At 45.4% G+C, this 15,605-nt stretch overlaps 1 protein-coding gene across 38 annotated transcripts in view; it reads right to left on the bottom strand.

Moving 5' to 3' along the window:
* The window catches only part of CLASP2 (cytoplasmic linker associated protein 2), a 1,832,463-nt gene that overhangs the window by 601,419 nt on the left and 1,215,439 nt on the right, over positions 1-15,605 (bottom strand). For all 38 annotated transcript variants that reach the window (XM_085607571.1, XM_085607579.1, XM_085607573.1 and 35 more), the window contains one exon: positions 13,399-13,500. In XM_085607571.1, coding sequence (XP_085463697.1) covers positions 13,399-13,500 — 102 coding nt within the window. The remainder of the gene's footprint in view (positions 1-13,398; positions 13,501-15,605) is intronic.

Below are 15,605 nucleotides of genomic sequence, written 5' to 3'. Positions count from 1 at the left end.
GCTGGGCCAGGGTGAGGATAAACAAAAGAACCTGCAAAAGGGGAGCAGATAAGGGGTCAATTTGTTTCTCAGCACACCATGCCCCAAATGTATTCCAACAGCCGGGGTATAACATTTTGGTGGAGGAATGTAGAGCTGCCAAGATAACGTCACATACTTCGGGCAGAAAGTCGAAAGCTGTCAACTGTCGGCCCTCAATCTCCATGCACGAAGGCAGAGGGTTGACAGGTTCGGTGGAGAATCCTCCCTTGGTGCTGTGACAGATCACCCCAAAGTGGTAGCCTGATCGGAGGATTAACCGCCATGCTCAACAGCTCGGGATATCAGACTCTCCGAGCTTAGTCAAGAGCCACAAGGATGACTTGGGCCTGGTTGTTCCCGATCTTGAGAACTCTGGGCAGGAGTGGTATGGGCAGGAAGGAGTACAGGAGGCCTGAGCTCCACTCAAGAATGAAAGCATCTATGACCAAGATCCGCCTTGGAAACTCCAGTGTGCATAACTGACATTGCACGTTCTCGACTGTGGTGAACAGTTCTAACAAAGGCTCTCCCCCCACTGCTAAAAGAGACCTTGCACCACCTCTGCATGGAGACACCATTCATTATCCGCAAGACATCTTTCGGCTGAGTTTGTCTGCTCTGGCGTTCAGAGAACCCATCAGGTATTGAACCACCAGGGAAATGCCCTGACGTTCTAGCCATGTCCAGAGATGCAAGGCCTCTTGACAAAGTGTCCACGACCCCAGCCAGCCCTGTTTGTTGCAGTATCACATGGCGGTGGTGTTGTGTGCGAACACTTGCACCAGCCTTACCTTGATGGAGGGTAGAAAGGCTTTCATTACCAGCCGGATCGCTCAGAGCTCCAAAAGGTTGATGTGGAGTTCGGAGGTCTCTAATCGCCACCTCTCCTAGATGGCCGCCCCAGCTCAGATGTGACGCATTTGTCACTACTGTCAGATCCGGTAGGGGAAGGGAGAGGGGTCTACTGCTGTCCCAAATGCGGTTCATTAACCACCAATGCAGATCTTTGACAGTGTCCTCCAAGATCTGGACCATGTTGGGGAGATTGCCATGATGCTGCACTCAGTGGTATTTCAGGTCCCACTGCAGAGCCCGGGATAGATGCTGAAACATCGGTATCATAGCCAGAATATTCTGGACTTGCCTTTCAGCGGTATAAGCCTGAAACTGCACTATGCCCAGAACTGCTTCGATGAAAGGGAGCATTTGAGAAGGGGCCAGGTGTGACTTTGGCACGTTTACAGTGAACCTCAGCGAGTGCAGGAGGTCCACCATAGTCTGGAGGCCTGGGATGAGTCTGCCTTCATCAGCCAGTCTTCGAGATAGGGGAAGACTGGGACCCCTGATTTCCGCAGATGAGCTGCAACCACAACCATCCCCTTGGTGACCACCCAAGGGGCCTTGATAAGGCCAAAATGCAGCATTGTGAACTGTTAGTGCTTGTGATCTACCTTGAACCGCAGGTAACGTCTGTAGGCAGGCAGGACGGGAATGTGGAAGTATGTGTCCTGCAAGTCCAACACTACCATCCGGTCTCCCAGGTCAAAAGAAGACAAGTCTTGAGCGAGAGTAAGCATTTTGAATTTATAATTTTTTGGGAAGAAATTGAGAGGCCGCAAGTCTAGGATAGGACCAAGGCCTCCGTCCTTTTTGGGCACCAGAATGTAGCGGGAGTAGCACCAACTACCTTCTGCTGCTGCTGGCACCCTCTCTATGGCTCCCTTGCCCTAGATAGCTGTGATGGTGTATCCCGTCTCCCAATGTAATTGTAATTGGGTATTTGCAAAGAGCACGGCTACTCCACGGAGTGTCCCGGCGCTAAAGACCGCTAAAACAGGCAGAGTGAACTTGACATAGTCAAGTTTTTAATTTCCTCCTGAACACACCTAAATCAGATGTCTGTAAGAGAAAGTGGGAGACCGTTCCACAAGCGGAATGCCATCACTTGAAAAGAGTGGCCGCCCATGCGAGAACGGAAAAACCTAGAAATGGTCACCAGGTACTGCATCAAGGACCTCAATGTCCATTGAGGGGCGTAGTGCTGGATCCTTTTCCGAATATAATGGGCCCCTGAGTTGTGTAGGGCCTTAAAAGCCAAGGTAAGAGCCTTATCTGGACCCTCTTACGCACTGGAAGCCAATGAAGAGATTTTAAGTGGGGGGTCATATGAGCCCTGGGTCCTACCATCAGAATAGCTCTGCCCGCCGCATTCTGAATCACCTGTAGGCGACCTAGAAGATATTCCGGTAAGCCTAAATATAGGACATTTGCATAGTCCGGCCATGATGCAATCAGGGTCTGAGAGGGACCGAGAGCAGGGGGAGGAAGTTCTTCAGCATTTTTAAAAGCCCAAAACAGGTGCTGGCCACAGTCTGAATTTGGGTCTTCATGGACATGTCCGAATCCAACTTCACCCCGAGGTTTTTTACGGTAACAGAGCACTTCGGCGGGGACATGTTCAGTGGCCACCACTGGCGCCACTCCTCACTCAAATTGGAACCGAAAAAAATAATCTCCGACTTTTCGGGATTGCACTTTAATTGGTTCCCTCTGAGCCAGGAAAACACCTCCGTTAGGCAGGTGTTTATTTCACTGCCTCTGAACACGGTGCCCTTCTCGCTGGTGAACAGAAGTTGCGTGTCATCGGCGTAAGATACAATTTTAGCACCGTATTTCTCCGCTAAGAGTGTAAGGGGGACCATGTACATATTAAACAGGGCCGGACTTAGAATTGAGCCTTGGGGAACTCCTACTTTCATGGAGGTGATACGGGTTGAAAAAGGGGGGACCACACAGTTTGCTGGCGGCCACTTAAAAAGGAAGTGTACCATTTGAGAACCGTGCCACCAATACCGCAGTCCTGAAGTCTTTCCAGGAGTTGGTCATGGGGCATGGTATCAAAGGCCGCAGACAGGTCTAATAGCACCAATACCGCATTGCCCCCACTATCCAAAGTAGTTTTGATAGTTTCAGAGACTTCTGGTAGGGCCGTCTGAGTACTGAAGTTTGCTCTGAATCCTGACTGACTCAGATGTAATATCTTATTAGCCTCCACATACTCCGTAGTAACAATGTTTACATATTCCTCCAAAACTTTGCAAAAGAAAGGCAACAGTGAAATTGGCCTATAGTTACATGCTATCAGAGGGTCTGCTGTAGTTTTTTTACAACAGTTTGAGAATTCTAGCGTGTTTCCAGCTCTCAGGCATTATTCCCTCCGACAAGGAGGAGTTCAGAACTCGATTCACCGCTGGGTTAATCACTTCAGCGATTGACGCCAGTACTCGAGCTGGACAGGGGAACCGGATTTTAGAGCCTTCATTATCTCAAGATATTTATCTAGTGGGATAGGTGGGAATTGTGAGAGAGACACACCTGGCGTAGAATTAACTCTGGGGGGAGCATCTGTGCTTAATCCCTCTACCCGAGGCAGCTCCTTAAAAGAATCTTGGACGTTTTTAATCTTCTCAAAGAAATAATGCGCCAAACTGTTAGTCCAGTTGCTGGTCGGGATAAATGGGCTGTTCGTAGCATTCGGACATGTAAAGTCTTTAACGATTTTAAACAATTTCTTACTCTTGTTCCCCGCCTGTTCAACTTTAGTGGATAGGAAGAGTTTCTTTTCGCCGCGGACTTTGGAGTAATGAACTTTCAAGGCCTGTTTATAAATGGCTTTGTCAGAGGGATTAAAATTCTTCTGCCATATTCTCTCAAGGCATTCACATGCGCTTTTACTTTTTCAATGGGGGCCCATGACAATTAGAGGGTAAACTAAAGAGGTTTGGAGGTTGCGGCTGCTGTGGGAGTTGTGGAATGGCCCAACCTCTGGCTGCCTGCCCACGTGATTTATGGGTACCGCATCCTCGGCCACCCAGGGGCTCAGAAGTTTGCGTGCTGTGGTGGCTGGTGGAGTAGAGACATGGCTGGAAGTTCCTTCCATGGCCACGAAAGAAGTGAAACTCGGAGTAGGGTTGGCAAGAAGTCATGGAATGGCCCAAGGACCTGGCCATAGCTCTGCTATCCTTGAAGCGCTCTGGTGCTGAGCCCGCCTTGTCACCGAAGAGACAGGAGCCATCAAAGGGCATGTCTATGATCGAAGCCTGGATATTCCCCCCCAAAAACAGCTGTCCTCAGCCAGGCATGTTGCTGTAAAGCCACCAAAGAGGAAACCGCTTTGCCTAATGAGACAGTCGCAACCAGCCCACATCGGATGGGGACCTTAACTGTTACCCTCCCATCAGCAATAGCCTGGGAGAGTATGGCCCGCACCTCATCCCGGACCATAGGTAGCACCTGCGCATCCGAATCCCGAAGTGAATAGGAGTAACAGCCCAAAAGGCAGTCGTGTTCACCAACCACAGTGCCAGGCTGGCGGAAGAAAACATTTTCTTGCCCAAGGTGCCCAGCCTTTTGGATTCCATATCCGGTGGGGTGGTAGGGAATGTGCCAGGATTTACTCAGAATGTGGAAGCCTGGACCACCAAGCTCTACGGGGTGGGGTGTTGTGTGAGGAAATTGGGATCCCCTGGGGCAGGCGTTGGCAGGCAATTGTCCTATTCACAGGAGCCCATGTGAAGGGCTTGGAACTGGCCCCAAGTAGGATTTCCATGAAGGCTAAATTAAACGGGAGAAGCACTTTGGATGAGATATCTCCCAGCTGAAGCACCGCCATCAAGACGTTAGTCTTGACAGCCACAGAGGGGAGCTGAAGGTCCAGGACCTCGGCCACCCCCGTCACTAACAAAGCAAATGAGGCTTCCTCCTCCTTAGCCAAGGCAGTTTCTGGGGGAAGTGTCCAGTCCATTGGCATCTGTCAAATCCTCAAACCAGGTGTCCTCATTGAGGTCTAGAGGCTGGTATTCATAAAGGTTAGTGGCACTCCCAATGATCCCCAAGTCCTACCCCATACAAATAGGGCTCAGGCCTTGTTGGAAAGCCTCCAGTCAGCGCTAGAGTCGGATGACGTCCATTTGGCTCTGTGTCTGAGTCGGGGGTAAGAATGGGGACGGCACCGCCAAAGGGAACCGGCGCCGCCGGAAGTATTGGAAACAGGACCAGCATGGGGAAAGGTCAAGATGGCTCAACTGGTGCCGGTCCAAATCAGTTTGTGGCGCCAAGGGGCCTGACTGGTGCCAAGGACAAATCTGCCAGCGGAGACCAGTAGGGGCCCCTCCAGAATCCGCAGTGCTCTAAGGCTCTCTAGAAGGGACGGGCTGCCCAAATAGGAGGACATGCCGCTCCGACTCCCGGAAACTCAGGGAGGCGTAGATATGGCCCAAGTGCCGACTCAACCACAGAGCCAGGCTTCAAGGGTTGGTGGTCCATCATCTCGTAGGGTGACTCCAACGGTTGGGGTGAAGTCAAAGACCTCTTCAACTTCTTGCTCTTTTTCTTCTTGTGGGACTTACCGGAATGGGACGACTGCAAATGAGATTTATGGCTCCGTGACCCATCCCAGGAGCTTCCTCTTGACCGGGATAGAGACTGTTGCGGCGTCGCAAGTCGAGCGGCAAGGAGTTTGAGGGATTGCTCCCTCAAGGCCATGGGGTGCATAGCGCTACAATCGGCGCAGGTCTTGGTGTCATGGTTGTGGCCGAGGCATCAGAGACAGAAAAGGTGAGTGTCCGTCACCGACATTTACCAGTGACAGGCACTGCAGGACTTGAATCTAGCCTTCTTCGTTGACATCCCTGCTACACTAGAAGGCAAGTCTAAAAAAACGTCGACAAAACGTCAAACAAAGACTGCCAAAAATGGATTGGGGGTAGCTCTCTCTGAATCTGCGCTGACTGACATCCAAGAAAAGAACTGATGTCAGCACGCAGGGGTGGCACCTATATAGGCACCACCCATGTCACTTTCGGCACGGACAACACAATGCAGAGCCGAACAACGCCACCTACCAGCACGTTGGGGTACTGCTCGCGAAAAGTGTCCAGATTCAGCCTGACGCCTGGGGATAGTTCAAGGGAAAGAAATGCAGCTAGAATTCTCCATCAGATACAATGATTTATTTAAAGGGATAGAAATGGGATCTGGTGATATTTGCTGGGAGTATGTCTTAGTGGTATGTAGTCAGTCTAATTGTTGTACTATTGCATGTAAGACTTTGATAGACAAAGTTTCCCAGGTATTCAGTGTTTGGGAGGCAGATGTCTAGGTGAGTTTTGTTTGGGAGTAACAAGTTCACCGATTTGTTCATATTTTGTCAGTAAAAAGGCTGGAGTAGGAGGTATGGAGAAAGTTGTTTCTTGAGGACATGTTTATGTTAAACAGAGACTTGAGTCCTGTGCCATCTCATTCTGACACATCACTACATCTCCTTGAATAAGGAAGCATCAATGTTGTGTGCCATTTCAATTGCTAATTCCTCAGAAATATCATATTTCCAGAAAACTGTACAGAAACTGATGCAAATCAATATTCTCCTCACAAGGCAACACGTTTTCAAAACAGCTATCATTATTTCCGTGATAAATCATAACTCATTCATCTAAATTAAAAGGCTACTTTAAGTAGGTACAGGCGCACATGTACATCACAGTGACTTAAGTCACAAGAAGACCATAATCAATTTGTATCTGACAACCACAGATACTTAAATACCACCATAAATTATTTTGTACCACCTATCCTAAGTACAAGCTGAAAGATATAATGAAAAAGATGCTCATTGTTAGCTCACATGCTAACAGTGCATGGTTCTGATAGAGTTTCCACTCTGGACCATATACTTCTTTACTTAAAACTGAAATAATGGTTTTATGATATCTATTTAAAACCTGAGAACACCAAAAGAAAATTCAAATCTCTAATAGGTTTAAATGAATCTGAATCAGAATGTGGATAAATAGATTGGGGCCTTCTTTTGTTCTTACTTATATTTTATGATTTAAAGATCACAAAATACTTTAATGCTAGAAAGGTGTTTCAAAGGATTTTTTGGCCTGGCCCACTTGTAGAAAGCATTTTCTAAACAATTTGGGAAAAAGGGAGTACTGAATCCAAAATAACTTCCAACATACCAGTTAATCTTTTCTGAAATTTTACAAAACATTGTTTATCTTTAACAAAGCAGCTACATTGATACTCCAGAAACCAATGTAATATTTTTGCGAGCAAGAATTAGCAAAAGTAGTTCAAGTATTTACAAGTAAATATCAACTGTACAGTGTTTTCATAAGGTAGGTGGAGCCAACCATGTTACTACTCTAAAGATTACATCAACATTAACTTGAAGGTCGAAAGACACTTGATCGTGGCACATATTACATGAGCATGGGTATTTTCTGCAGCAGAAAGTCCCCCAACTCCTTTAAAACGCCAAAAATACGTGATACAATCAAACACAACACAGAGACCTTTTAAGCATGGTTACTGGGGTTAAGGGCACCCAAGGTGCAAAGGGTATTTAAGAATATACAACTTCCCAATAGTATATAATGAGAAAATCTCCTACAAACATTGACAAAAAATGGAAGAAAGAATAAAGATCCTGCAAATCGTTTAGAGGCACACTTAAACCAATTGCTCTATTTAACGCAATAAGGAATGCAGTTTTATAAATTACTATTGAACAAGTTACTTACCTTCGTTAATGCTCTTTCTGGTGGATATTCTAACCAGAGATTCCTCAAAATCTTTGGAGTAAGTCCAAGTTAAATTTCAAATGCAAATACAAAAAAGTAAAGTGGGACTAAACCCCATCCTGTCACTGTGGTTCCAAAGAGAAGGCGCGCAGGAGTCAAGATTTAATTCAGTATCTTTTGAGTTTGCTGGCAATGGAGCAGACATCTCAGCTGGTCCAGACTTACCCAGAGTTCCCTTCAGGAGATCATGCTGCACATCTTTAGTGCTCTTCTGGCTCTTTCTGGTGCACCTTTGAGCCCTACAGAGACCCAAATAGGGTTAACACCCACACGTCTTCCCACTACACCCTTAGATCCAGACATAGAGCCTGTACTGCCTCCAGTACAAGCATCAAGTCCAGCCCCACAGGCCATGCCAGACCTTGCTGCACGGACATCCATTGATGACCAGGTGCCAACACCTGTGTTAGACACAGAAATGATGTCAGCCCGAGCTTGCACTAAGATATAAATTCAGTGCAACCAGTAATCATGCTTCCTGGCTCCAACCAGACACTCCTATCATTAATGACTCAACTTGCTTTTGGCTCTGACTCTGATACTACCCATAACAGGGACCAATTCTGGATATGGATGATGATGGCTTGCTCCCCCCATATTATAGTGATGGTGCCTTATACCCTGACTTACAAAACGCCAGTGGGCTTGACACCTCCATTGAAACAGAGCATGACATGCTGCATGGGTCATTGATGGAGGAAAATGCCTGAATTGCGATGGTCAGTCCGAAAGCAGCTAAGGTACTAGAATTAAAGTTACCCTCCAGTGAGACTAACCTTTTCTCTCATTTCTTGACTCCCTCATGGATGCCTTAATGGCCATGTTCTTGCTCACCGGTTCATCAACAAGTAGCTAGATGACACTGGCCCCTGTCGATAAACAAGATTTGCTTGCGAAGTACCCTACCCTTGAAAGTCTGTTTGTGCAGGCATCCACCAGTAGGAGTTCATCTTAATTAATTTCCAACTAACCCCCAAGACACAGCATCCAAAACAATGACTGGATAGGGCAAACAGATGTTTTCTTCTTCTATCTTGGCAATGCAGTCGATAACTGCAGTCTGTTTATTGGGCCACTATTGTGATTCTTTCATCTTGTTGTGTGAGCTAACTGCAGGCACCTTCAGTACACCACCTTGTCCCTAGCCAAACTGCCTCTCGTTTTACCTCAGGTTCTGACTCCCTTTCCTGTTGGGCAGTCCAAAATCGGCTGAACCCCAAAAGGGCCTAGTTTTTATATGGATTGTACCAAGACCCATCAAATGGAAGCTCTGGAGTAACAAAATGTAGCACCTATTTGCACCACAGACCTGTAATCAGATAGTTTAACCAAGCAAATAAAGTGCTGCACTCAACTCATCTCAGTAGAAATGACGACTAAATAATTGTTACAGGAAGCATACGGCAATGCAGAATAAACTCTGTGACATTGCCGTGGAGAACCAAATGATGCATCCTGCACTCACTATGGATTGGTGTTTATCACAACAGGCTGGTTGCAGCAGAAGCCATTAAGGAGTTAGGTCAAGAATACATTGTACATTGCGAGAGCCCATCGCAGTGGAGAATCAGTTGTGTTTGGATAATACCTCTCAGTTAGTAAACCCTCATAGAAGCAAGTGACTCAAATGGAGCCAGAGTACAGACAAAGACCTGTGGCTGGCAACATATTAGGGTACAGAAGTCTGGCAAAGACATCAGAGATGTGTTTGTGTCATGGCTTTGTAGGATCATTATTTAAAGTCAAACGAGGGATAGCAACAATATGGAAAACCTATTTTTTGAGAGGGACAGGGTAAAATGCTAAGAGAGGAAGCAGATCTTCAGATAATCTAGTCCTCCAGGTCCTGGCTTACATTTAGTTCCAAAGAGGTATGCTGACAAACTGTCTGAAATTGGAGCATTCACAGAATAGGCTCTAGATTAGAATGTTACTTTGTGATTGGCTTTGAAGCTCGCTTTGAAAAAAGTGAATTCTCACAATAGATCTGGCTTTAGAAAAGTGTGGAACTTGAACTATAAACTCCATGACACTAAGAGACTCCAAGAAAACTCTAAACAGTGAATCTTAACAAATAGTTTAAAACCAGAGACATCAGTTGAACTCTTCGGAAAACAAACTTGCTAAATGCCTTCCGATACTGGTACTGTATCCTCTGGTAAAGATACCACTGTTAGACTTGCCATCTTTTGGCGTTATTTCCCCGAGTTTTTGCTCTCTGACCTCCCCGTTTTGACTCTGTTTTTGCTGGTGTAATGATTCTGCACACTTTTCTCACTGCTGATCAGTGGTAAAGTGCAAGTGCTCATGTGGTAAAATGTGTTATGGATTGGTGTTTCCATGATTGGCCTATTTGATTAATGGGTCAGTCCCTAGTAAAGTTCACTGCGAGTGCCAGGGCCCATAAATCAAATGCTGTTGGTGGGCTGCAGCACTGGATTGTGCCACCCATGCAAACAGCCCGTAAAGTGTAACTCTGGCCTGCCATTGCAGAGCCTGTGTGCAGCCTGGGGCTGCCATGTCGACTTGGCAAGTGCACACACTTGTCAGTCCCTAAACCTTCCCTTTTCTACATGTTAGTCACCCCTAAGGTAGTCCCAAGGTGCCCCTGTGGGCAGGGTGCATTGTATGTGAAAGGTAGGACATGCCCCGGTGTGTGTGGCATGTCCTGATAGTGCATTACAGCCTACTTCGTTTTTCACTATTGCAAGGCTAACTGTTCCCCATAGGCCACAATAGGCAGTTTGATTAGAACATCCTATAATCCTAACTGACCCAGGGAACATGGTAGGAATTCGAGTTTAGTATGCCTGAACTCAGAATGATAAAATACATCTTTTAGTGAAGATGGTTTTAACATTCTGTGTTTGAACATCCCACTTTTAGAAAGTAGGTATTTTCTTACCTAACCATCCAGCCTGCCTCTGCTAGCTTGAGTATTGTCTGTCTGGTTTGTGAGTGACAGGGGCTGGAGGGAGACTCCAGGAGACAGGGTGAGTCAGCACAGGGCAGAATAGACCTATCAGCACATAGATGGGTGGGAGGAGTAGCACCTGGGTCTGAACAGGGCTGTGCCTGCCTTCCATAATGCTGGCTCCACCTCCTGTGGTGCGTCTGAGGACCCTGGCCCACACATGACAAAGGAAGATGGTGCACAGTGGCAGAATACACCCAGAACTGGTTTGAACTAGGTACAGGCCCCTCTGCCTTCAGAGGACAAAAGATTTGGTGGTATAAATATTGGGGCCCAGACCCCAAGATCTCAGAACTCTTTTGGATCAAGATGACTGCCACGAAGAAGAGGTGGAGAAGCTGTGAGGAGGAACTACCACTTTGCTGTGTGCTTTGCTGTGTTGGCCTGCAGTGGCTGCTTCTGTCTGGGGCAGTGAAGGGACTGGACTGAACTTTCTGCAATCTACTTTTGTGAGTTTCTCCAAGGGCTTGAGGTAGAGCTTGCCCCGTTCAAGAAGTCTCAGGAACAGCAAAGACTTCAAGCTCGATGCCGCTGCCGACTCCGTGTCCTGAAGGAACCGCAGAGGGCACCGCCGCAACGCGACCCTGGTCTCACTGACGACGCCTGCTGATGCCGCCACCGAGCCGTTGCTCGTACCGCGACCTGTGGGCACCGCACTCCACACCGCATCGCTTCACGATGACGCCTTGGTATCCCCGCTCCATGCCAGAATCGACGCCGCTGCTTACATCCGTGGTTCGGGGGCACTGCTCGTAAAGTTACTCGACACACCGCCCTCATCCCGGACCGCAGCCTTGGCCTACCGACGCCATCGACTCCAGTTCGTCAGCAGACTACAGCGCTCCAGTAGCGATGATGTCGCTGCTTGCACCGTGACCTGCCAGCACCGTGATGAGCACTGCCTTCATCTCACACCACGACCCTGGTCTCACCGACGACGCCATCTGATGCTGCCATCGAGCAGCTGCTCGCACCGTGACCTTAGGACACCACACCGCTGCACTTCGCACGGCAGCACCCGACGCCAGTGCTCCTGACTTCAACAAAGAGGAGGCCGATCTGCAACGCGTGTGACTTCGAGGGCCTCGACGACTTCTGCACCGACCTCCGGAACAGACGCCGTGTGTTCGGAAGCTCAACGAGAGGTCATCGAAGCCCTGCATTTCTGAAAGGTACTGTTTGCGGGCCTTCCCGACGCCGTAGCTGGCCCGCCACAGTCAGCCAGAATTGTTTGGATTTGTTTGCTCACGACGCCGTGATATCCCCGGACGGAGCTATCGGCATCAAGGAACTGTTTTACAAGGTTATTTTGATAACTGAAGATTTTTAAGTACTGTATTGTGGATTTTTATCATTTTGGTCTTGTCTTAAGTATATAAAAATATTGGATATTTTTCTAAACTGGTGTGGTGTCCTTTTGTAGTGCTTACACTGTATTACTGTTGGTTATGTGCAAATGCTTTACATACTGCCTCCAAGATAAGCCTGACCGCTCGTGCCAAGCTTCCAAGGGGGTGAGCAGGGGTTATTTTAGGAGTGTAACTCCCTTATCCTGACTAGGAAGAAGGGTCCCTATTTGGACAAAGGGGCAAGCCTTGCCAACTAGAGACCCCCATTTCTAACAACCACATTAAGTCTGTTCACAATCAGAGACAGGTCCACAAAACTAACACATGTCCAGGACCCTGTGCAGAGCTTTAAAGCTCACTTCAGAATTGGCCTATGGTCAAGAGTTGTTCAAGTAATGGAGTAACTGGATTCTGACTTTTGGCTCAGAAATGTACTACTGAAAAGAAGCACAACATTTTCTACTTGTGTAATGGTTTGTTATCATTAATACTACTTTTCAAAGCATGATTCAGATAGTTAACATTCAGACGTTAAATATTAATAAACAATTTTTGAAAGATACCAAATTAACTTTCCACTGAATACTTCAGCATGTATCACCCAAATAAGGACCTCGGTACATTTATAATTTATGACAGTAATAAACAAAAACCTCCTTTTTACAATGACCATCAAATCTGTAATCTTTGAATACAGAAGTAGGTACATGTCATTTCATGGATTAAAAAAAAAACTATATCTAGGTCTACAAACAAACACCAGTAAGTTTTAAGTGCTGCTAATGTAATGTAGCATTCCACCACTTTGGTTTTATGTAGGGTTGGATCATTAGAATGTTTTCCAATGAAAGTATGTGTGATTTTGCAGAGATTTCTGTGTGCGGAAGATACCTGTAATATTTTTTGTGTAATAAGCCAGAATCATAAAGTGACGTCAAAAGAGGGAGCAAATAAACTGGATTAAAAAATAAAGTTTAATAACTGTGTACTTAATAAACTACAGTACATTACTCAGATTCAGATGGTGCTCAAAATAGCGTGCTTTTGTTTGTTTGCCTCATGAATCAAATTAAAATGAAACGTTGCAAGTTTTTCTTTTTTAACGTGCTCATACTTTCAATCCAGTTAAATTTTCAGAATAGATTACGGAAAAGGGACAGAAAAAGATCCAGCCCTAATAATTTGCCCAAAGAAAAACGCCCACTTGAAAATGGTTTTGAAACATGCAATGTTGAGTGACCCAAACAGCAAAATACCTTCAATTTTGTCGGGTGACGACGAACCTAAGACACAGAACAGTAACTCTCAGTATGCAAGTCTTTTGGTAATTCCGACCTAGTTATTTTGTTTAAATCATTTGCCCTCTCTAATGCAACATGTGCCAGAATGATAAATGAATACGTACGCTGTGACTGAGACACCAATTTCGTCCGGCTCCGTCCTCTTGAATCTGTTTTAGGGGTTGAAATTCCCGTAGATGCTGCTGAAAGTTTCGTCCTTATGCGACCTGCAAAAAAATAAAAAATAAACAATTACAGTGCTTGAAGCTTAGGAAGAAAATGGAATTCCCACAGTAAATCTGTGGCTCTATTTATGGAGTCAGCTTATTTATGAAGAAAGTAGGAACTGATGTACAAAGTCATTTTGTGGTTGAAAAGCTTGCTATTTACATAATCACAAGATCTGCAACTGCAAGATGGTTATTTGTTATGCATCAACTGAATTTGGAAATTCGGAAACAGGTTACTGAACTACAAAATAGGTTCAGAAAGCCATAACATATAGCTATTTGAAAGGGAAGGGGTGTGTTAAATGGCACTAGCGGACTGCATCCCCTTTTGTACCATCCACTACACTAGTAGTGCAAACATGGCTTCAGGCCTAGCAGTATACAATGATCGCTTTACAAACAGTGATTCTTTAAGAGATTTATTAATGTTTTGCAACCGTAGTCAGGCCTCAGAACACTGAAAAGTTACTGATTCTCGAGCTGGGGTGATAACACATTCGCAAAATGGAAGAGGTCCTGTTGGGGTCCTTTCTCCTTTGCTAAAGCAAAAAAAAAAAAAAAGAACGCTCGAGAGAAGGCAGGAGTCCCCGGGAGCACCTCCAACTATCAAAAGAACTTTTTAAAAAAAATATTAACTTTTCTTTTTAAATGCAGTGCTGTTCCCTTCACGGAAAAAAGGCTGCACATATAAAACATATTTCATTATGGTGGTCTGCTGACTCCAGCAGGCCACCAGCCCTATGATGCCATATCATTGTAGTAAGTTGCAATTCACGACCTACCTCATGAATACTGATGACATAGGTTGGATAGCATCTCAATACAATTCAGAATGTTGTGAACCGGCCTAATAATACATAGGTTGGTTTGAAAAGTTCTTATCCATTCACAAAAAGTGGTTGTGCAATTTGTAATAACTTTTTGCAAATGGCAATTTAGTACATCAGGTCCATAATCTCTTGGGTCTCCTGACTGCAGCGAAAAATCAAAAATAAATCTCTGGTTAAATATTTTATAAAGCTCCCTAACTACACAGCACTCGAGGGTAGTTCCTGGATCATTGCCGACTGGACCCAATACACTGCAGTGTTAACTGTACACTAGAAAAGAGTAAATATATAAAGAAACAGAGGCCATTTACAATGTAAGGCAGCCTAGCAATACAACTGCTGTAGATTATATGATCAGCTATGTTTCTAAACACTAAAATAATGGCAGAGACATATAGCTAATACCATTAAGTCAAACATTAATAGGAACAATTTTGGGTAGGCAGTGACATAACAAATACAGGCTTCACCCAAATGGAATGTCACATTTGATGACAATTATTGCGGTGAAAAAAACAGGCAGCAAAGGAACACATTCTTCTAATCAGCAAGGATTTGCAAACACTGGACATCCACACACATGCTTATGACCTATACCTCCTGTCATGAATCTCTTTTTCTGCAATTCATTTAATAATCAATGCAACAAAAAAATGGCAGCGCTTCTACTCCTTTGTGCTTATCAGGAAACTCTAGGAATATCTTTAGCATTTCCCTGGACTACAGAAACCACTTATATCAGCCTCTAAAACTGCCACCACCACCACCACCCGAGCCCATGCACCAGTTGTTCAGGTGGGATGCTTTGCTGTTGATCTAACGGGGTAAGGCAGAAAAGGCTTCGGTGTATAATGACCAGAATATAACATTGCCATCGACTTCATGACTCAAATGTCTCAAGTAACTGGTTTACAATACTGACAAAGAACAGGGATTTTTGGTTTACTCTCACTGGAATGGTGCTAGCAATCGCTTACACTGAACTATTTCCCAAAAAAACGTAAATGTAGCAACAATAATGTCACTCAAAAAGCAGGAACATATGTACTGGAAATGCACACACCAGTAACTCCATTGATTTATTGTTATGTTAGCTAGTTTTTATAACACACCGTTTGTCTCTAGTCAGGTATTGGTAAGTAACATCCATTTGAGACTACTCAATACTATGGCTTAATGGAATGCTTGGCAAAAAAGCAGGGTTTTGTGGTGAAAGCGAAATGATGGGAGTAGAAGACTTTGATCACAGATAGGTGGATAAGGAATTCCAAA

This window comes from Triturus cristatus, chromosome 5_2 (genome assembly GCF_964204655.1).
Source record: "Triturus cristatus chromosome 5_2, aTriCri1.1, whole genome shotgun sequence".
Classification (NCBI taxonomy): Eukaryota; Metazoa; Chordata; class Amphibia; order Caudata; family Salamandridae; genus Triturus; species Triturus cristatus.
This window is presented reverse-complemented; position numbering and strand designations above follow the sequence as displayed.